We start from the raw sequence: 22,972 nt of genomic DNA, 5'->3' as shown, positions 1-22,972 counted from the left end.
TTAGGAATAGGCAAGGGCAACAACAATCCACTAGCCCGAGAACAACAAGGCTTGGCCCGAGCACAAACGTCACAAGACTGCACAAAGCCTCGCACATCTCGTGACAGGGAAGGCCACCAGAAGGACCTTGCCACCAAATCCCTGGTACCAAAAATGCCAGGATGACCTGCCAACGCAGAAGAATGAACCTCAGAGATGACTCTACTGGTCCAATCATCAGGAACAAACAGTTTATCAGGTGGGCAACGATCAGGTCTATCCGCCTGAAACTCCTGCAAGGCCCGCCGCAGGTCTGGAGAAACGGCTGACAATACCACTCCATCCTTAAGGATACCTGTGGGCTCAGAGTTACCAGGCGAGTCAGGCTCAAAACTCCTAGAAAGGGCATCCGCCTTAACATTCTTAGAACCCGGTAGGTATGACACCACAAAATTAAACCGAGAGAAAAATAATGACCAGCGCGCCTGTCTAGGATTCAGGCGCCTGGCGGTCTCAAGATAAACCAAATTTTTGTGGTCAGTCAATACCACCACCTGATGTCTGGCCCCCTCAAGCCAATGGCGCCACTCCTCAAAAGCCCACTTCATGGCCAAAAGCTCCCGATTCCCAACATCATAATTCCGCTCAGCGGGCGAAAATTTACGGGAAAAGAAGGCACAAGGCCTCATCACGGAGCAGTCAGAACTTTTCTGCGACAACACTGCCCCAGCTCCGATCTCAGAAGCATCGACCTCAACCTGAAAAGGTAGAGCAACATCAGGCTGACGCAACACAGGGGCAGAGGAAAAACGGCGCTTAAGCTCCCGAAAGGCCTCCACAGCATCAGGGGACCAATCAGCAACATCAGCACCCTTCTTAGTCAAATCGGTCAATGGCTTAGCAATATCCGAAAAACCAGCAATAAATCGACGATAAAAGTTAGCAAAGCCCAAAAATTTCTGAAGACTCTTAAGAGAAGAGGGCTGCGTCCAATCACAAATAGCTTGAACCTTGACAGGATCCATTTCAATGGAAGAGGGGGAAAAAATATATCCCAAAAAGGAAATCCTCTGTACCCCAAAAACACACTTAGAACCCTTCACACACAAAGAATTAGACCGCAAAACCTGAAAAACCCTCCTGACTTGCTGGACATGAGAGTCCCAGTCATCCGAAAAAATCAGAATATCATCCAGATACACAATCATAAATTTATCCAAATAATCGCGAAAAATATCATGCATAAAGGACTGGAAAACTGACGGAGCATTTGAAAGACCAAAAGGCATCACTAAATACTCAAAGTGGCCCTCGGGCGTATTAAATGCGGTTTTCCACTCATCCCCCTGCCTGATTCGCACCAAATTATACGCCCCACGAAGGTCAATCTTAGAGAACCACTTGGCCCCCTTTATGCGAGCAAACAAATCAGTCAGCAACGGCAATGGGTATTGATATTTAACAGTGATTTTATTCAAAAGCCGATAATCAATACATGGTCTCAAAGAGCCGTCTTCTTTTGACACAAAGAAAAAACCGGCTCCTAAGGGAGATGACGATGGACGAATATGTCCCTTTTCCAAGGACTCCTTTATATATTCACGCATAGCAGCATGTTCAGGCACAGACAGATTAAACAAACGACCCTTTGGGTATTTACTACCCGGGATTAAATCTATGGCACAATCGCACTCTCGGTGCGGAGGTAACGAACCAAGCTTGGATTCTTCAAAGACGTCACGATAGTCAGACAGGAACTCAGGAATTTCAGAGGGAATAGATGATGAAATGGAAACCACAGGTACATCCCCATGAGCCCCCTTACATCCCCAGCTCAACACAGACATAGCTTTCCAGTCGAGGACTGGGTTGTGAGATTGCAGCCAAGGCAATCCTAGCACCAAATCATCATGTAGATTATACAGCACCAGAAAGCGAATAATCTCCTGGTGATCCGGATTAACACGCATAGTTACTTGTGTCCAGTATTGTGGTTTATTATTAGCCAATGGGGTGGAGTCAATCCCCTTCAGAGGAATAGGAGTCTCCAAAGGCTCTAAATCATACCCACAGCGTTTGGCAAAGGACCAATCCATAAGACTCAAAGCGGCGCCAGAGTCGACATAGGCGTCCGTGGTAATAGATGACAAAGAGCAAATCAGGGTCACAGATAGAATAAACTTAGACGGTAAGGTGCAAATGGAAACAGATTTACCAAGCTTTTTAGTGCGCTTAGAGCATGCTGATATAACATGAGTAGAATCACCACAATAGAAACACAACCCATTTTTCCGTCTAAAATTCTGCCGCTCGCTTCGGGACAGAATTCTATCACACTGCATACTCTCTGGCGATTTCTCAGTGGACACCGCCAGATGGTGCACTGGTTTGCGCTCCCGCAAACGCCTATCGATCTGAATAGCCATTGTCATGGACTCATTCAGACCCGCAGGCACAGGGAACCCCACCATAACATCCTTAATGGCATCAGAGAGACCCTCTCTGAAAGTTGCCGCCAGGGCGCACTCATTCCACTGAGTAAGCACAGACCATTTACGGAATCTTTGGCAGTAAATTTCCGCTTCATCTTGCCCCTGAGATAGGGACATCAAAGTTTTTTCTGCCTGAAGCTCCAAATGAGGTTCGTCATAAAGCAACCCCAAGGCCAGAAAAAACGCATCCACATTGAGCAACGCAGGATCCCCTGGTGTCAATGAAAAAGCCCAGTCTTGAGGGTCGCCCCGGAGCAAGGAAATCACAATCCTGACCTGCTGTGCAGGATCTCCGGCAGAGCGAGATTTCAGGGACAAAAATAATTTGCAATTATTTCGAAAATTCTGAAACCCAGATCTATTCCCCGAGAAAAATTCCGGCAAAGGAATTCTCGGCTCAGATACAGGTGCATGACAAACAAAATCTTGCAAATTTTGTACCTTCGTGGCGAGATTATTCAAACCTGCAGTTACCCTCTGAAGATCCATTGCAAACAGGTGAACACAGAGCCATTCAAAGGAGAGAAAAAAAAAAAAAAAAAAAAATTTCAGCAGACTACTTATTTCTCTCCTTTCTCAGCCAAGGATTTTAACCCTTTAGTGGGCCGGTCAAACTGTCATGATCTCAATGGCAAGAGATCATAGCATCAGCATATATAGGAACTAGCTCTTGGAAGATGGAAACTGAGCTGACCATGAACTAAACCTAACACACAACTAGCAGTGGCCGGGTAGCATGCCTACGTTGATTCTAGATGCCCAGCACCAGCCGGAGGACTAAATAAAACTAGCAGAGGAAAATATTAGTCCTAGCTCACCTCTAGAGAAATACCCCAAAAGGAGACAGAGGCCCCCCACATGTATTGGCGGTGAATCAAGATGAAATAACAAACGTAGTATGAAAATAGGTTTAGCAAATTTGAGGTCCACTTACTACATAGCAGAAGACAGGAAGGACACTTTCATGGTCAGCTAAAAACCCTATCAAAACACCATCCAGAAATTACTTTAAAACTCCGGCATTAACTCATAACACCAGAGTGGCAATTCCTGTTCACAAGAGCTTTCCAGACACAGTAACGAAACTACAGCTGTGAACTGGAACAAAAATGCAAAAACAAACATGGACAAGAGTCCAACTTATCTAGTAGTTGTCTAGGAGCAGGAACAAGCACAGAGAGGCTTCTGATAACATTGTTGACCGGCAAGCAACTAACAGAGCAGCAAGGTTATATAGCGACTCCCACATCTTGATGGGAACAGGTGAACAGAGAAGATGAAGACACCAGTTCAATTCCACCAGTAGCCACCGGGGGAGCCCAGAATCCAAATTCACAACACACATGGTCCGTGTGTAATCCGTATTATTCTCGCCCCCATAGATTTTCATTGGCGGATTTTTTGCGCAATACGCTGACAATCGCAGCATGCTGCGACTTTCTCAGCCCGTAAAATACGGCCGAGAAATATACGGCAGATAGGAGCTGCCCCATAGTGAAACATTGGTCCGTGTGCAATGCGTTTTTTTTTGCACCTCTCTTACGTCCATATTCCTCTCTAGTGTGACTCCGGCCTAACACAAAAAGTCACGGTCACTCTCCCACAAAAGCAGTGCCAGCATTACTGGAATGACACTATTGTGGGAGGTGATTATACACTGTTTTTATTTTATATAGTGTCCTGAATTGATTAACGTGGAGTTGCACAGTAGTGGAGAACCCGTTTTAGCTGGTCAATCACATGTCTGAGAGCTAAATTTTTATTGCAAATTATTATAGTAAGCCAACTGATGTATGGTGAAACTATGGACTAGGCCATCTAGGGTGTACTAGTTAGATCTGAGAACATCAGCCATTGTGATACATTTGGTGTATTTGGTGACTGTGTAGTCTGTTTCCACTCCAACATTTTTAATTTCAGCGCTGGACTGGTGCTACTAAGTAAGTTCCCTGTCCCTAGTAATACACTTATCAGCCGCTGTCTTCTGCTCTTCCCGGCCCCGCTCTGTTCCCGCAGCTCATCTTGTGACCCCCAACTTCTGACTGACTGTAAGTCAGAGGCAATGATCACAAGCTCTTAGTGTAAATCTATGAGGGCTTCATTCTGGCCTTGTTCTTTCTCTCATAGACTTGCATTGAGTAATGACCTCCAAATCGCAGAAGAAGACCGCGGGTGGTAAGTATAATGCTAAGGGCAGGAAACTTAAATTAGTTGCACCACTGCAGCGCTGAAATAAAAAGAATTGCTAGAGTGGTGTTTTAACAATTTGAGAGAAATCAAGATGTTTTGAAAAGTTTGTGTCAGTTTTTTCATCATTTTTATATCATTGATATGATGTGATTTTCATTTCTTCTCTAACAAGAAAGATGTGTATTTTGAAAAGTTACCCAACAATTTATGTATATCGTGACTGTAGTTGTAGACTGATGTTCCGATATAGATTGCACTGGTTCAGTTAGTACATCTGCTCTTTACAGACATTGCATCTTACTGTTAACCACTTCCTGCAGTGTGCAATTAAACACCATACCCACAGCATCAGCAGCAGGTGTCTTTTGTGCGTTACAGCTGACAGCCAACTACAATGGTTGGGTTAGGAGTTAAAATCGATTCCAGCTGTTCAAGCCCTTGGATGACACCATCAATATTGAATTTGGTACATATGGTAGAACCTATCTGCTCAATTGAGGCCAGCCTCTCTTTGTATAAGCCTGTCTTCGGACACTGACCAAACATGCTGATAAAACTTGGTTCGATATTTTAAATATGAGAAAATCTCTGACATCTGATTGAGGTCGTAAACAAAGGTTTACTTAATTTGCGCAGCCTCTTTAAAATTCAAGTTCCTTCATTGCCTCTGGGGTGCTCGTCTTTAATGTAAGAGATGGTATAAATGATTTTCCCTTATAATGGATTTCTATCAGAACCCTTTGATTATGCTGTTGCTTGGCATTAGCAGATATTTTCACTCCTCAACATTGAAGTTGCAACACCAGGAAGGAAAAGTCGTAGATGTATGAAAATCACATCATGTTAATGATATTCAAATGACAAAAAAATGGACACAAAATTTTCAAACATCTTGATTTATTCAGTACGTGTGAGTGCCACATGTAGTAATACTCACACAACTTGGCTCCTATCACTGAGGCTGTTAGTGACTGAGAAATGTTCTGCCATGCTAAATCATCAAGATCCGCTGTTGGCAGCTCACAGACACTTTGGAGAATTGGCCGTAACATTGGTGTGACGTTCCCTTTGTTAAGTCCTCTTCATGGTGTTGACCATGTGGTTTCCTGATGGAGACCAGAAGATGGAATGGAGCAATGGTGGCTAGAAAGGATGTTTGTATTTTCTATTCACTGATGAGTCTTTTGTCTTGGATTCAATGACAGCTGGAGATTGGTTTGGAGAACACAAGGTACATCTTTACAAGGGAACATCACACTTATCCTTTTCCTGGCTTTATGCTGGGAAGTGGCGTAATTTTTGGTAGCCTGGCCTTTCCCTTCTTCATTCCAAGTACACTAACAGTTCGGCTTTACATTGATTTGGTCGTGGAACTATTTCTCCAAAGTGTCCCAAGAGCCGTTTTTCAACATGTTGCTTGTGCTACTGCGTGTGTTAAATGTGCCACCATGGTCTGGAATTTTCCTCAAACAACCATTAGTGACCTCATTGATATCATGCATAGTCTTGATTTCTTCTTGTGGTGCTCATGCTCAATGCTGAATACATTGAGATAGTTTGAAAATTAACATGTCAATCCATCCTGAGATTTCCATAATTCCACCATTCCCTGTTCCTGGTGGTGCACACTCAGTGTTGAGATGTGTCTATTGGTATGACTTAAAAAAACAGCAATTCTTGAACCCAGGCAGCCATCTTTAAGAGACCACTAACAGCAGCAGCAATTGGACTGAATCTGGTGTTTGCAATTTGCAAGACAAAGAAGGCTTCGAAAAATATCCTTATCGTTATTACACATGGACAACTTTGCATTAAAGTTCCTTCATTTGCTTCATTCTGCTGTCATTTATTTAATAATCTGCATAATTCCGTTTATATTAGCACTCGTTACAAACAGCTAATTTACTCGTTGTCACCACAAATGTCTTGTGTTTTCTGTGCAAAGTTTTAAGCTTCTCTGAGATCATTTTATTGTATTTACTCTTCCTTATTTCTCGCTGTCGAATGCTGTAAATGTTCAATTATTTACAAAAGACAAAGTGGAGTTTTACTATTATCTTGGCTTTAATGTTTTGTAGCTGTTATGAAAAGTGACAAATTAAATAAAGTCAGCCTACTGTGTCTGCTCTTACAGGAACCGCACCATGAGGCTTTTCCTTCTGAATGGCAAGAAAAAGTGGGTCATTTCCAAAGGATGCTCATCATCCGATGCCTAAGGCCTGACAAAGTAAGTATGGTAGCAATTTAAAAGTCTTATCATACACAGCTTTGATGACTTAGTGCCTTGAAATCAGATAAACAACCAACATTGCATATTGAATGTAATGGAGCATGACGGAAATCTATAACAGCACACATGCGACACTTGTTTTCCTTATTATTAGAATATATTAGTTGAAGCTCAGCAAAGCTCACCAGTCAGAGCATGAATTTAATACATGGGGTATTTGTTTCCTTACAGAAGCCATAATAATTTAAAGGGGACATTCCAGAAGTAAAATTATTACTGTATGTTCTTTGTAGCTCAGTGTATCTAGGCTGGAGAAGTCAAATTGTTTCTTTCCAGTAATTTGGGGTTTCTATAGGAGCCTACATTTTTTAAGCTTCGTTTTAGTTCATAAATAATTTTTTCTGATTACAGAAAATGATATCTTATTGTTAGGATATCACTTTATCCATGTGGGGGTCTCCACTGATCAGAATACAAGGCCATACCATTACCATTTAATCTGCTTATTCATTTCAAATTATACATATCTTTAGCCTTCCATATACAGTATCTCTGGTCTTGCTTTACATCCACTTCCACTGAAGGTTTTGTTTGACATTTGAAAAACAGTCTACTTTATCTAAATTAAAAGAACACTGTCACTTTTCTACATCGGTTCTGCATTTCACTTCAGCCCCATTCATCTGAATGCATATAAGCTACAGTATAAGCCAGAAACCATTTCTGCTGCCTAAAGTGAAAATTAGAAAGCATGCCCCCATACCATGCTTGACTGTTTCTATCACCCCTTTAAACTTTTATTGGAGTTCGGGGTGGCGCATCCTCTATCAATACTCTATTTAAGCTGAGGTCTTGCAGGGTAGAGGAACGGAGGCTCAGAACCTCACTTCTAGAGACTGTTGGGTGCCCCTGCAATAAGACATTTATCACGTACCTTGTGCATTGGTGATAAATGTATTTTCTGGGATTACCCCTCTTTTGTTCTCTAATGTGAACCTGACAGCTGACACATGCTGGGCAGCATGTACCAGGCACTGGCTGTATGATTTCAGCCAGTTATATTTGACTCTGAAACACTGTGACATGTCAGAGAAAAACATACTTTAATAGCCGCCTGTCCGACTAGTCTACAGTGTGGATCGGTCTCTGGTGGCTTCTCCCCACTCTACTGCCTAGGGAGACTCCTATCAATCCAGGGCAGTGAGTGGGGAGAAGCCACTGGGGACCCACTTGTCTAGCTAGTCTACAGTGTGGATCGGTACCTGGGGGCTTCTCCCCACCCTACTGCCTAGGGAGAGACCTATCAATCCAGGTCAGTGAGCGGGGAGAAGCCGCTAAGGACCCACCTAGCTAGTCTACAGCGTGGCTCGGTCCTTGGTGAAGTCTGTGAATAGGATTAAACTTTCTTTCCTAGAGGATGCCCCCTTGTCATTGTTGCGTGCATAGGTGTAAAAAGATTATTAGAAAGATCTCTGTACTATGCCTTCATACATTTGTACATTAATAACCTGTCACTTAATCACCGTTGTCATGCTTTGTGTGGCCACACTAGTAACCTGTATAGATGTAAAACCACGTTCTTATTATGAGCATCTGTGATTCTTTTAATGCATCCTTTGATTGTGTTTCCCTTGGCAGCAGCTGCCTGGCTCACCAAGTATCATCTGCAAATGTTGAAATTCTGCCCAGTATGCCCTCTACAATATATATATATATATATATATATATATATATATATATATATGTGTGTGAAGAGGGTCCAATACTGACCCCCATGACACCCCACTGTTAGCTAATCTGAGTGTGTTCCATTAATAACCAGCCTCTGTTTCTTCTCACTGAGACAGTTGTTAGCCAATTACACATATTTTCCCCTAATCCCGTTCCTTTCATTATATCTACCATCCTTTTTATGTGGCACTGTATCAAATGACTTTTAAAAGTCCAGATAGACAACATTCACGGCATTACCTTGGTCCAGTCTGGAACTTACTTCCTCATGTAATCTAATCAGATATGTTTGACAGGACCGATCCCTCATACACCCATGTTAAGGTTGGGTCATGAGGTTATTTTTATTGAAATACTCCAGGATAGCATCTCTTAGAAAACCCTCAAAGATTTTGCAGCCTGAAGCTAGACTTTCCTATAATGTCCATGCTCAGATTTTATCTCCTTTTTACATATTGGCAGAACATTTCCTATGCACCAGTCCTGTAGTAAAGACCCTGTTATTATGGAATCATTGAATATTAGAAAGGTAATTGTCTTTTATTTTTATCAAAACCATCTTTACTTTACTTTTATTCTTTCTTTTTCCCTTTATCTCCCCCCATAAAGATTATACATTTTCTTTGGCCTCACATAAACAGTCATGGCTGAAAGTGTTGACACCCTTGAAATTATTCCAGAAAATGAAGTATTTCTCCCAGAAAATTATTGCAAGTAAATATGTTCTGTTATACACATGTTTCTTTTCTTTATATGTATTTGAAGAACACAAAAAACTGAGGAAAAAAAAAGCAATTTGAACAAAATGTAACACAAAACCCCCAGAAAGGACCAGACAAAATTGTTGGCACCTTTCAAAAATTGTGGGTAGCCAACTTTGTTTCAAGCATGTGATGCTCATTCAAACTCACGTTTGGCAAGTAACAGGTGTGGGCAATATGAAAATCACACCTTAAACCAGATGAAAATTGGAGAAGTTAGCTCAGTCTTTGCATCGTTTGTTTGTGTTTGCCACACTAAGCATGGAGAACAGAAAGAGGATAAGTGAACTGTCTGAGGACTTGAGAACTAAAATTGTTGAAAAATATCAACAATCTCAAGGTTACAAGTCCATCTCCAGAGATCTTGATGTTCCTTTGTCCATGGTGCGCAACATAGTCAAAGAAGTTTACAACCCATTGTACTGTAGGTAATCTCCTTAGACGTGGACGGTAGGGAAAAAATTGATGAAAGGTCGCAACACAAAATAGTTTGGATGGTGGGCTGGCAGCCCCGATTGTTATGATCCGGTGACCTTGGAGCCGCATGAGACTTTCTCAGGAGTAGGTGGAACCTGTACTGACCGCAAACCCTAAACTGTCACCGCAACTAGAAGTAGCTGTGGGGTGTACCTAACACATCCTAGACACCTCGACACAGCCGGAGGACTAAATACCCCTATAGATGGAAATGGGAATTCTATCTTGCCTCAGAGCAGAACCCCAAAGGATAGGCAGACCCCCACAAATATTGACTGTGAGTATTAGAGGAAAGACACACGCAGGCAGAAATCAGGATTTAGCAAAAGAGGCCACACTAGCTAAATAGGAAAGGATAGGACAGAATACTAAGCGGTCAGTATTAAAACCCTAAAAATATCCACAGCAGATAATACAAAAATTCCACCATCTAACTAAAGACATGGAATATATATCTGCATCTCCTGAGAATCCAACTTGACTGAAATATCCAAACACAGTCTAAGCTGGACAAGAAAAAACATTGAATAGTACTGAATTGTAAAGCACACAGCATGTGTGCTGTAGAAACAAAACCAGACACTTATCTTTGCTGATTTTGCAGCAGGGCAGGAGGAACCAGACAGAGATGCAAAACCTCCAAGAACAATGGACAACTGGCAAGGGCTAATGAATCCTGCACACCTAAATATCCCAGTCAGAGCTGCAGTCAGCAGGGACACCTGCCCAGGATTGCAACCCAGGGACAACTGCATTACTACCAACAACGACCGGAGGGAACCCAAGAGCAGAATTCACAACACCCAATCAAGTTACAAATTCAAGCTGTCCTGCAGGCTCATGGTGCATCAGTGTCAGCAGGAACTTTATACTGTATGTGAGTAAGCCAAAATCCTTCTGGGAAAGCATCTTGTGGACTGATGAGACCAAGATAGAGCTGTTTGGTATAGCACATCATTCTACTGTTTACCGAAAACAGGATGAGGCCTATAAAGAACACAGTGCCTATAGTCAAATATGGTGGATGTTCAAAGATGTTTTGGGGTTGTTTTGGTGCCTTTGGCACTGTGTGCCTTGACTGTGTGCGAGGCATCATGAAATCTGAAGTTTATAGAAGGATTTTAGATCGCAATGTACCCCAAACATACTTCAAGAAGCTCCCAGAAATTGCTGGAAACAAAGCTCTGGAGAGTTCTGAACTGGCCAGCCATGATACTGTTTCTAAATCCCATTAAACACCTGTAGAGAGATCTTAAAATTGCTGTTGGGAGAAAGCTGCCTTCAAATATGTTATATCTGGAGCCGTTTGTAAAAGGAGAGTGGTCCAAAATTCCAGTTGCGATGTGTAAGAAGCTTGTTGATAGTTATAGGAAGCGTTTGATTGCAGTTATTTATTACAAAGGATGTGCAACCAAATATTAAGTTGATGGTGCCAACAATTTTGTCCAGCCCATTTATGGGGTTTTATGTGAAATGATGTCCAATTTGCAATTTTTTCTGTTTACTTGTGTTGTTCCAATACATGCAAAGGAAAGAAACGTGTATAACAAAACGTGTAATTGCAATAATTTTTTGGAGCAATTTCAAGGGTACCAACACTTTCGGCCATTAAACACCTGTAGAGAGATCTTAAAATTGCTGTTGGGAGAAAGCTGCCTTCAAATATGTTATATCTGGAGCCGTTTGTAAAAGGAGAGTGGTCCAAAATTCCAGTTGCGATGTGTAAGAAGCTTGTTGATAGTTATAGGAAGCGTTTGATTGCAGTTATTTATTACAAAGGATGTGCAACCAAATATTAAGTTGATGGTGCCAACAATTTTGTCCAGCCCATTTATGGGGTTTTATGTGAAATGATGTCCAATTTGCAATTTTTTCTGTTTACTTGTGTTGTTCCAATACATGCAAAGGAAAGAAACGTGTATAACAAAACGTGTAATTGCAATAATTTTTTGGAGCAATTTCAAGGGTACCAACACTTTCGGCCATTACTTATGCTGGATGGGCATTAGGGATGATTTCACATATAAATATACCCCTCCCCCTCGCTTATTTGTACGGTCATACCTGAACAGACTATTGCCCTGTAGATTACTAGCCCCGTCATAGCTCTCGTCCAGCCATGTCCATGATATCATATAGAGCCTCTCACCTAGCCAAATCAGTTCTCATGCTTCGCACTGACGAGGGCCAACAGCCCGAAACACCGTGTCTGCGAATTGAGATACTGATTTGGCTTTTATCCTAAGTCATATTGCACAACTCGTTAGAGGGTTGATTGTGACTTGTAGGATCGCTACTTCCAACAGGTGGCGCTATAGAGTTAAGTCCTCTTTTTCTCAGAAGAGGCAATTTGCATATTGAAAAACACTGTAATTCCTCTATGTTGATCGTGAGGTTTCTTGCATTAGTATATATGCACTTTATGCCTGATCCTTCCCATATGTATTCCTCCTCTCTGTATTAATTGTTATCTCACCTCCCCCATTCCACCCCCCTACACACACCCCCAAGCACTGTAATTGCCCTCCTCTCAGTCCCTAGTTTACACACGCTTTCAATCTGCTAGCCATTCTTTTCCCCAACACAGCTTCACCCTCCCCATTGAAGTGCAGCCCATCTCTAGTGCACAGTCTGTGGCCACCAAAGAAGTTTAGCCAGTTCTCCAGGAATCCAAAACCCTCTTTCCTACACCAATTCCTGAGCCACTTATTCACCTCCTTAATCTTCCGCTGCCTCCCTGGCGTGGCACGTGGTACAGGTAGTATTTCAGAGAATGCTACCTTTTAGGTCCCTGTACCTGAAATCATTTTTAAGGACATTCCATCTCCCTCTAACTTTGTCATGGTTTCCAATTTGTACCAAGACCCCTGGGTCACCACCAGCCCCTCCCAGGAATCTGTCAACCCAACCGCAATGTGTCAAACTCGAGTGCCAGAATGACAACACACACTGGTCAACGATTCCAGTCTTTTTGACAGATTGTCCTGCCTGTTTCCCTAATAATTGATATTTACATAAAATATATATTATTCATGCTGTCTAAATAAAATATATATCTATATATACACTATATTCATGTACGTATCACACACATATACTGTACAACAAATGCGTATTATACATCACTACGCTGACAACACAGATACTGTATGTATGTAAAACATGCACACACACTCACACCCTCACACGCATATTCAAACTTGCACACACGAACACACACCTACTTTTTACAAAGGATAAAGGTACCTTCACACTAAGCGACTTTGCAGCGAGAACGACGACGATCCGTGACGTTGCAGCGTCCTGGATAGCGATCTCGTTGTGTTTGACAAGCAGCAGCGATCTGGATCCCGCTGTGATATCGCTGGTCGGAGCTAGAAGTCCAGAACTTTATTTAGTCGCTGATCACCCGCTGTCATCGCTGGATCGGTGTGTGACACCGATCCAGCGATGTGTTCACTTGTAACCAGGGTAAATATCGGGTTACTAAGCGCAGGGCCGCGCTTAGTAACCCGATATTTACCCTGGTTACCATTGTAAAAGTAAAAAAAAAAACACTACATACTCACCTTCTGATGTCTGTCACGTCCCCCGCCGGCGGCTTCCCTGCACTGAATGTGTCAGCGCCGGCCGGCCGTAAAGCAGAGCATAGCGGTGACGTCACCACTAGTGTTGAGCATTCCGATACCGCAAGTATCGGGTATCGGCCGATACTTGCGGGTATCGGAATTCCGATACCGAGATCCGATACTTTTGTGGTATCGGGTATCGGTATCGAAACAACATTAATGTGTAAAATAAAGAATTAAAATAAAAAAATAGGGATATACTCACCCTCTGACGCGCCCTGGACTTTACCGCCGTAACCGGGAGCCTTCTTTGCTTCAAATGCGCGCGTTTTCTTCATTCCGTGACGTCACGGCTTGTGATTGGTCGCGTGCCGCCCATGTGGCCGCGACGCGACCAATCACCGCAAGCCGTGACGTAATTTCAGGTCCTTCTAGGCATTCAGTAGTTTAAAATTACGTTCCGGCTTTGTGATTGGTCGCGTCGCGGTCACATGGGCGACGCGACCAATCACAAGCCGTGACGTCACGGGAGGCAGGACAAGCGCGCATTTTAAAATGCGCGCGTGTCCAGCCTCCCGTGACGTCACGGCTTGTGATTGGTCGCGTCGCCCATGTGACCGCGACGCGACCAATCACAAGCCAGAACGTAATTTTAAAATCCTGAAGGACCTAAAATTACGTCACGGCTTGCTGTGATTGGTCGCGTCGCGGCCACATGGGCGGCACACGACCAATTACAAGCCGGGACTTCACGTAAGGAAGGAAAAGCGCGAATTTTAAGCAAACAACGCTGCCGGTTCCCTCGGTGAGGTCCAGGCTGCGTCGGAGAGGTGAGTATAGCAATATTTTTTATTTTAATTCTTTATTTTACACATTAATATGGTTCCCAGGGCCTGAAGGAGAGTTTCCTCTCCTTCAGACCCTGGGAACCATCAGGGATACCGTCCGATACATGAGTCCCATTGACTTGTATTGGTATCGGGTATCGGTATCGGATTAGATCCGATACTTTGCCGGTATCGGCCGATACTTTCCGATACCGATACTTTCAAGTATCGGACGGTATCGCTCAACACTAGTCACCACTGCTGCCGGCGCTGACACATTCAGTCAGTGCAGGAAGCTCTCAGCAGCAGCGCGTAACCCTGTGGACGCCGGGGGACGTGACAGACATCAGAAGGTGAGTATGTAGTGTTTTTTTTTTACTTTTACAATGGTAAACAGGGTAAATATCGGGTTACTATGCGCGGCTCTGCACTTAGTAACCCGATGTTTACCCTGGTTACCCGTGTGCTGCAGGGGGACTTCGGCATCGTTGAAGACAGTTTCAACGATGCCGAAGTCGTTCCCCTGATCGTTGGTCGCTGGAGAGAGCTGTCTGTGTGACAGCTCCCCAGCGACCACACAATGACTTAACAACGATCGCATCGCTGGTCGTGATCGTTGGTAAGTCGTTTAGTGTAACGGTACCTTAACTGAAGAGGTTAGTAAAAAAATGTACAGCCAGGAGCTTCCTCAGCTTCTCCTGACCCAAGACTGGCACAGTGTTTGGAGGTACCCTCCTCCGCACCCTCTCTTTTTCTGCTCTGATTGTCACACTGTAGACAGCTCTCGCTGTTGTTTTTTGTACAGTGAGGTACCTTTTATGAGGGTATCTCAATTCAGAGCATTTAGTTGCATTGTCCCCCCACTGAGATGCAGCAGACCGCTGCCTGAGGATTGATGCTCAGCTTGCTTTACGACAGGTACGAAAAAAACACCAGAACACAGGCAGAGATGCTTACCTGTTCAAGGCCTCCAACAATTGCACTAACCAGGGTGCACCAGGCCCAAGTAAAGATAGCAAAAACACAGGTGCAAATAATACCGATGCAGCCAACCTACAATCAGGAATTGGCTGCTTGGAGCACCCGTGCACAAAAATAGTCTGTATGTGGCATGTTCACACAGGAATGCAAAGTATATGGTGCAAAGCCTATTAATGACGCCATATGTATAGCGGACTAACCATTATGCATCCTGTGTGAACAGAGGCCACAGTGTACAGAGCCATCTAGGGCCCAGCCGCACCCTGGAAAAATGTACAGTGCACCAAAAACATAACAATGTATGCAAGGTATTGGTTGATATTATGGCCACAATATTGAAGCTGCCAACCCACGTCAAGGGTCCTTGTATCTTGGCAGTCCTAATCTAAAAAAACACCATTGGAGGAAAAACCTCCACTATACTAAACAAAAAAAACACCAGAACACAGGCAGAGATGCTTACCTGTTCAAGGCCGGCAGCAGCCGGCAGCAGTGGTGACGTCACCGCTATGCTCTGCTTTACGGCCGGCCGGCGCTGACACATTCAGTGCAGGGAAGCCGCCGGCGGGGGACGTGACAGACATCAAAAGGTGAGTATGTAGTGTTTTTTTTTTACTTTTACAATGGTAAACAGGGTAAATATCGGGTTACTATGCGCGGCCCTGCACTTAGTAACCCGATGTTTACCCTGGTTACCCGTGTGCTGCAGGGGGACTTCGGCATCGTTGAAGACAGTTTCAACGATGCCGAAGTCGTTCCCCTGATCGTTGGTCGCTGGAGAGAGCTGTCTGTGTGACCGCTCCCCAGCGACCACACAATGACTTAACAACGATCGCATCGCTGGTCATGATCGTTGGTAAGTCGTTTAGTGTAACGGTACCTTAACTGAAGAGGTTAGTAAAAAAAATGTGTACAGCCAGGAGCTTCCTCAGCTTCTCCTGACCCAAGACTGGCACAGTGTTTGGAGGTACCCTCCTCCGCACCCTCTCTTTTTCTGCTCTGATTGTCACACTGTAGACAGCTCTCGCTGTTGTTTTTTGTACAGTGAGGTACCTTTTATGAGGGTATCTCAATTCAGAGCATTTAGTTGCATTGTCCCCCCACTGAGATGCAGCAGACCGCTGCCTGAGGATTGATGCTCAGCTTGCTTTACGACAGGTACGACCCTAGTACCAGACAGAGCCTATGGACAAGAAGAAAATAACCTTTTCTCCAATTTTAATACCTTTGTTTTTTTTATCATACTGTATATGTGTACATAAACTTTGAAATAGTTTATGCAGGCTTTAATATTCTTAAAGGTGTTCTTCAGGAATTAATGAAATAAAATAAGTAATGAAAATGTCATTATAGATTCCTTAATACTTCTAATTAGAAAATTAAGATAGTTTTGTCTAAGCAGCGTATTATTATAGAATTAAAATGGCCACCTTGTTACACTAAATGAAACCTGTCACAGAATTTTGGTAAGGACGCCTATAAGCATGTGCAGTAGAACGTCTGCAGCCATCCACTCATTTTCTGGAAGATGTGCTTCCAACGGATATACTTCAATTATAGATCTAGCGAAAAAGCATTGGTATTTACCAGCCAAGGTCACAAAGGAAAATGCGCAATCAGAATGCAGCAGATCCCCTTACTAAAGGAGGTTACACAGGTGTATAATACTGATGAAACAACCACTCTCAGACTACCAATCCATGGAGGGGTGATTGCTTAGAATTAGAATTGCACACAGATGAATCTTGGATATACTAATAGTGCTGAGATAAGAACGTGCCGCTCACACTGATGTCCACCAAGTGTTTCTGATCTAATTCTTGAGATACCCGGGGTGCTGAGGTAAGAACATGATGCTAACATTGCTGTCCACACTGTCTTTTTATCTAATACTGGACATACTAGGGGAGCTGAGGTAAGAAGAAGCCACTCACACTGCTGTCCACCCTATCTTTCTGATCTAATACTGGAATAACCAGGGGTGCTAAGGTAAGAAGAGGCTGCTCACCGTGCTACCCAACCTGTCTCCGATGTAATACTGGAAATACCAGGAGTGCTGAGGAAAAAGAGTGCTGCTCTTCAGCATGTCTTTATGATCTAAAACTGGAAATACTGGGAGTACAGAGGTAAGATGAGGCCACTGACATTGTTGTCCACCTTGTCTATCTGATCTAAGACTTGAGATACCAAGGATGCTGGGGTAAGAAGAGACTGCTCACACTACTGTTTGCCATCTCTGTCTTGATGTTATACCCAAGATTCCAGGGGAGCTGAGGTAAAAAGATGCATCTCACACTGTTGTCCACCCTGTATTTCTGATCTAATAATGGGAATAACAGGGGTTCTGAGGTAAGAAGAGGCTGCTCACACTGCTGTGTACCTTGTCTATCTGATCTAATACTGGGAATACCATGAGTGCTGAGGTAAGAAGTGGCTGCTCACACTGCTGTCCACCATCTCTATCTGATCTTATACTGGAGATACCAGGGGTACTGAGGTAAGAAGATGCCACTCACACTGCTGTCTACCCTATCTACAGTATGTGATATAATACTGGGGATACAAGGAATACTGAGGTAAGAAGTGGCTGCTCACACTGCTGTCCACCATCTATATCTGATCTTATACCGGAGATTCCAGGGGTGTTGAGGTAAAAAGATGCCCCTCACACTGCTGTCCACCCTGTCTTTCTGATCTATTACTGGGAATAATGGGTGCTGAGGTAAAAAGAGGCTGCTCACACTGCTGTGTGCCTTGTCTATCTGATCTAATACTGGGAATACCAGGGGTGCTGAGGTAAGAATATGCCCCTCACACTGCTGTCTACCCTGTCTATGTGATATAATACTGGGGATACAAGGAATGCTGGTGTAAGAAGATGCCCCTCACACTGCTGTCTATCCTGGCTATCTGACCTAATACTGGGGATACAAGGAGTGCTGTGGTAACAATAGACCATTCACACTGCTGTCCGCCATGTCATTCTGATCTTATACTGAAGATACCAGGGGTACTGAGGTAAGAAGATGCCCCTCACACTGCTGTCTACCCTATCTATGTGATATAATACTGGGTATACAAGGAATACTGAGGTAAGAAGTGGCTGCTCACACTGCTGTCCACCATCTATATCTGATCTTATACCGGAGATTCCAGGGGTGTTGAGGTAAAAAGATGCCCCTCACACTGCTGTCCACCCTGTCTTTCTGATCTATTACTGGCAATAACAGGTGCTGACTCTGAGGTAAGAAGAGGCTGCTCACACTGCTGTCTGCCTTGTCTATCTGATCTAACACTGGGAATACCAGGGGTACTGAGGTAAGAATATGCCCCTCACACTGCTGTCTACCCTATGTGATATAATACTGGGGATACAAGGAATGCTGGGGTAAGAAGATGCCCCTCACACTGCTGTCTATCCTAGCTATTTGACCTAATACTGGGGATACAAGGAGTGCTGTGGTAACAATAGACCATTCACACTGCTGTCCGCCATGTCATTCTGTGTGACATGATAGGATAATCTTCAGGTCACAGCTGAGGAGCTTTCTTCTACACATGCTTACTGGCACCTGTCGTTACATTCTAGTACAGGTTTATGTGAGTGTAACATGATGGCAGACATTTTAATTATACAGTTAAAGGTATTTAGGAATTTATTTATAATGGTATTTCTTTTAGTTTTTTTTTTTTTTCCCGGAGAAATCCTTTAACTGAAGAGAAATTAAATTAATGGGCTACCAAAATAATCCAATTAATTAATATGCATTTTGAAAATATGGATATTAAGCATTTCAAAATGTTTTCTGTAATATAGAAATTATTGTCTAAAGGCCTCAGACTGCTTAAAAGTAAAAGAAATAGTACTCGCCCCTTCTGATCCCACTCTCTTACCTGGACCCTGATGGTCTTTGTTTAATTGTCCTGACCACCATATACCAAGAATTCACAGAAGAGCCTGCTCAGACAATGGCTGGCTGCAGCAGTGATCTTTCTCCCTCCAAGATATTGGTTTTGTGGGTATTTGCAGTGTGTTGAGAAAAAGACCAACAAGCACAGCCTGTCAGGGACTGGACTGGAACTGCAGGGAATCTGTAGTCACAATGCTTAATGCATCCGTCCTGTAATGATAAGTAGCACCAGTAACATTTGGGTTATGGATTCATGATGCCATCTGTTGTGTGAAGCATTATTGCTGTATTACATTCTGTGTTCACAAGAATACACAGTCTGCTTTACCTAGTGTTAGCTAATGTTAGCCAGATTGGACATATATTCCGCTTTATTATACATAATGCTGCTTTGGCACAGTTGTTATAGTTCTATCCTTGCTCAGGAATGATAAAGTACAAATATATAGTCAATAGTAGCATTGTTCACAGGTAATTTTACTGACTGGATCTCAACAAATATTTCTTTATCTAGGTAATTCCAATGATTCAGGAATTTGTAACAGTAAATCTGGGGCGACAGTTTATTGAACCTCCTCCATTTGATCTGTCAAAAGCGTTTGGTGACAGCCACTGCTGCGCTCCACTGATCTTTGTTCTGTCTCCTGGCGCTGATCCGATGGCCGCATTGTTGAAATTTGCTGATGATCAGGTAGTTACGCAAATATTTTTCAGCATTAGCACCTGCACCACACTGTATGTACAAACACTGATGAGGAGGTAAGACTTAGTCTTTTAGCGCTTAATAGGCGAAAAAACAAAACTGGCTTTTTCCATTCATATTTAAGGTGCTGTTTTTTCCATTCATATTTAAGGTGCTGGCTTTTTTACATTCATATTTAAGGTGCTAGCTTTTTCCATTTATACTTAAAGGGAACCTGTCACCCCCAAAATCGAAGGTGAGCTAAGCCCACCGGCATCAGGGGCTTATCTACAGCATGGAAAGATGAGAAAAAGAGGTTATATTATACGCATCCAGGGGCGGTCCCGCTGCGGTCCGGTCCGATGGGCATCGCGGTCCGGGGCCTCCCATCTTCTTACGATGACGTCCTCTTCTTGTCTTCACGCTGCGGCTCCGGCCCAGGCGTACTTTGCCTGCCTTTATGTTTTCTTGTTACTCTTCTCTTTATTTGATTCAGTCACTGATATGCTCCATACTGTGAACAAAGTAAAATGAGCAGTAACAGTTCTGTATGTTTTCAAGTTCTTTAATAAATTTAGTTTTAAAAAATATGGATGCTAAAAGCGATCTAATACTGACGGATTACTGATGCATCCATGTTATAAACACTCTCCATCGACCTCAATGTAAAGTGAGATGAAACAGGGATTACAGAAACACCCATCTGATAGAGGAATACACACACACATATTTTATTGTAGGTATTTTCATTAGCAATGATAAAATTACTGAACATATCTGCTTTACTTTTAGGGTTTTGGAGGTTCAAAGCTAAGCTCCCTATCTCTTGGGCAAGGGCAAGGACCGATCGCTCTTCAGATGACAGAAAAGGCTATAAAAGAAGGGAGTTGGGTTGTCCTTCAAAACTGCCACCTGGCTACTTCATGGATGTCAATGTTGGAAAAAGTTTGTGAGGTATTTCCTTAGAAACCATTTATTGTGTTCTGAGCTACTAGATGGTAAGTTGCCGATGAATACTTGTAGTCTATAGAGGGAATCTGTTACTAGTCATGAGCGAAAGTGCTCGTTACTCAAGTTTGCCTAGGGTGCTCGGGTATGCAGCAAGTATCGCGGGTGCTCGAGTGACACGTTATAGTCCCCGCCCTGCATATTTCATGCCTGACATACATGGGCTATCCTTGCGTGTTTTGTGACTGTCTAACAGCCGGGAAACATGCGGCTGCGGGGACTAGAACATGTCCCGCGATGCTTGCTGCATACCCGAGCACCCTAGGCAAACTCGAGTAACGAGCACCTGTGCTCATCACGATCCATTACCATTTTTTCCACCTAATCTGAGAGCAGCATAATGTAGAAACTTACTGAGCTGCTTGCTTATTTTGATAAAATCAGTTTTATCAGCAGATCAGCACTAGAAGACTAGTAAACCTCTAGTAGTCCTCCATATTCATGAGCTCTGTGTAACCATGACCCCACCACTGATTTTCAGCTTTCTGCCTATGCACAGTGTACACTGAAAGCAGACACAGTAGTGTGGGTGGGGTTTTACAGAGCTCAGCATTCAGAGCACTGGTAGACTTACAGCAGATAACACAGTGATATTATCAAACCTTCAGCAAGCAGCCCAGTAAGTGATACATCCTTGTAATCAGGGTCTCCGATCCTACATCATGCTGCTCTCAGATGGGAACAAAAACCTGGTGACAGATTCCTCTTAACTATATAAAAGACATAAGTTTGCATAGGAGCTGTAGACACTAGTGTCAAAAACCTATGTACCTATGTGTTGGAAATGTCACACCAAATTACTTTACGACTGTATTGTATGTAGAGTGTGAATGGTTTCTCCACTTCTGTGCTGGGGTGACATATAATACCCACATACCATAAGTACATAATTACATTGTGCAATGTCTAAGTATCACAACTATACTGAAGCCCAATCGCAGAGCAATATAGGAACAAGGTAACAGTGAGGAAATACTCAGATCAGATCATTTTCTGATGATAAATTCCTACCAAATAAATAAATACATAAGAAATGGCCGTGCTCCTGTGATCAGCACTTTTTTCTTTTATGCATGCATCACCCTGTCATCTAAGGAGGGCTGACAGGGCAATATTAGTAGTTAGTATTCGATGCAGTTAGTAATAATGGAAATATGAATGAATGAATGTAGTCAGCAGTGATTCTGACGGGAGCCAGTGACGGACATGAAAGGGATAGAATCCTAGTGCCGCTTATGTGTGTGCGGCTAACACTAACACATGGCTGGAGATACCGACATACTTCTTACAAAGTTAGTTAAGACTGCAAGAAAAATTATGAGATTAAATCATCATTTTGAAACAAAAAAAAGCAAAAATGTATTAAGAAATTTGGATTGTTTTTCTAATCACCCTATCTTTTGCCTCAATTTTAAAACACATACCCAAAAGCCGACTCCAGCTTCTATGTGAATATGTTTATTATGTTACTTGTCTGCAGTGAAGGAGTTAACGAAGTCTCACCTTATTTCTCACATCTATGTCCTTGAAAACATTCTCATTGATTGGTTCTGAAATAGCTAGTTTTGTGCGAGTCAGGTCTGATAAAATCTAAGCCACATCCGAGGTGAATGGGATTTTCATATTTAATGCGTATTGGAGTAAGCCAAGAAATGGAAAATATATTTATAAAGTCAATTGCATTCATTCTGAAGTACAAGTATCATTATCTATAGATTAAAAGTTTTGAACCTTGGAAGATTCTTCGTTAAATAATTTTTATAGCAAAACATTTCCACAGTGGGAACGGTTTGTATATATTAATGTGTTAAAATACGTATGTCATATGCATTTATAGAAGCCTTAAAGCTGAAGCATATATTTCCTCTGTATGATAGGTCAGAAAGAAAATAAACGTGTATTTTGTAACATAAAAAAATAAATATAAGTAAAACATTTCAATATTAATGAATAATGACAGATAATTTACGGGAATTTATCAACAATATTTCACACCCCAAGCTATCTACATGTGCATGTAGCTCTTTCAAAGGCAAATAGAGTGATACCTTTACATGGCCGGTCTGTTCTTTACTTACTGAGATATCAACGTTTGAATTGGATTCATGCAACACCAAAAAGGAAAAGTTATGGA

At 42.7% G+C, this 22,972-nt stretch overlaps 1 protein-coding gene across 2 annotated transcripts in view; it reads left to right on the top strand.

The window, feature by feature from the left end:
- DNAH7 (dynein axonemal heavy chain 7) overlaps positions 1–22,972 on the top strand; it is a 564,416-nt gene that overhangs the window by 473,158 nt on the left and 68,286 nt on the right. For both annotated transcript variants that reach the window (XM_077275383.1, XM_077275384.1), the window contains exons 53-55: positions 6,796–6,888; positions 19,663–19,839; positions 20,623–20,784. In XM_077275383.1, the coding sequence (XP_077131498.1) occupies positions 6,796–6,888; positions 19,663–19,839; positions 20,623–20,784 (432 nt within the window). The remainder of the gene's footprint in view (positions 1–6,795; positions 6,889–19,662; positions 19,840–20,622; positions 20,785–22,972) is intronic.

Source organism: Ranitomeya variabilis, chromosome 7 (genome assembly GCF_051348905.1).
Source record: "Ranitomeya variabilis isolate aRanVar5 chromosome 7, aRanVar5.hap1, whole genome shotgun sequence".
In the NCBI taxonomy this organism is placed as follows: domain Eukaryota; kingdom Metazoa; phylum Chordata; class Amphibia; order Anura; family Dendrobatidae; genus Ranitomeya; species Ranitomeya variabilis.
Note: the sequence above shows the minus strand (reverse complement) of the source record. Positions and strands in the feature narration are given on the sequence as shown.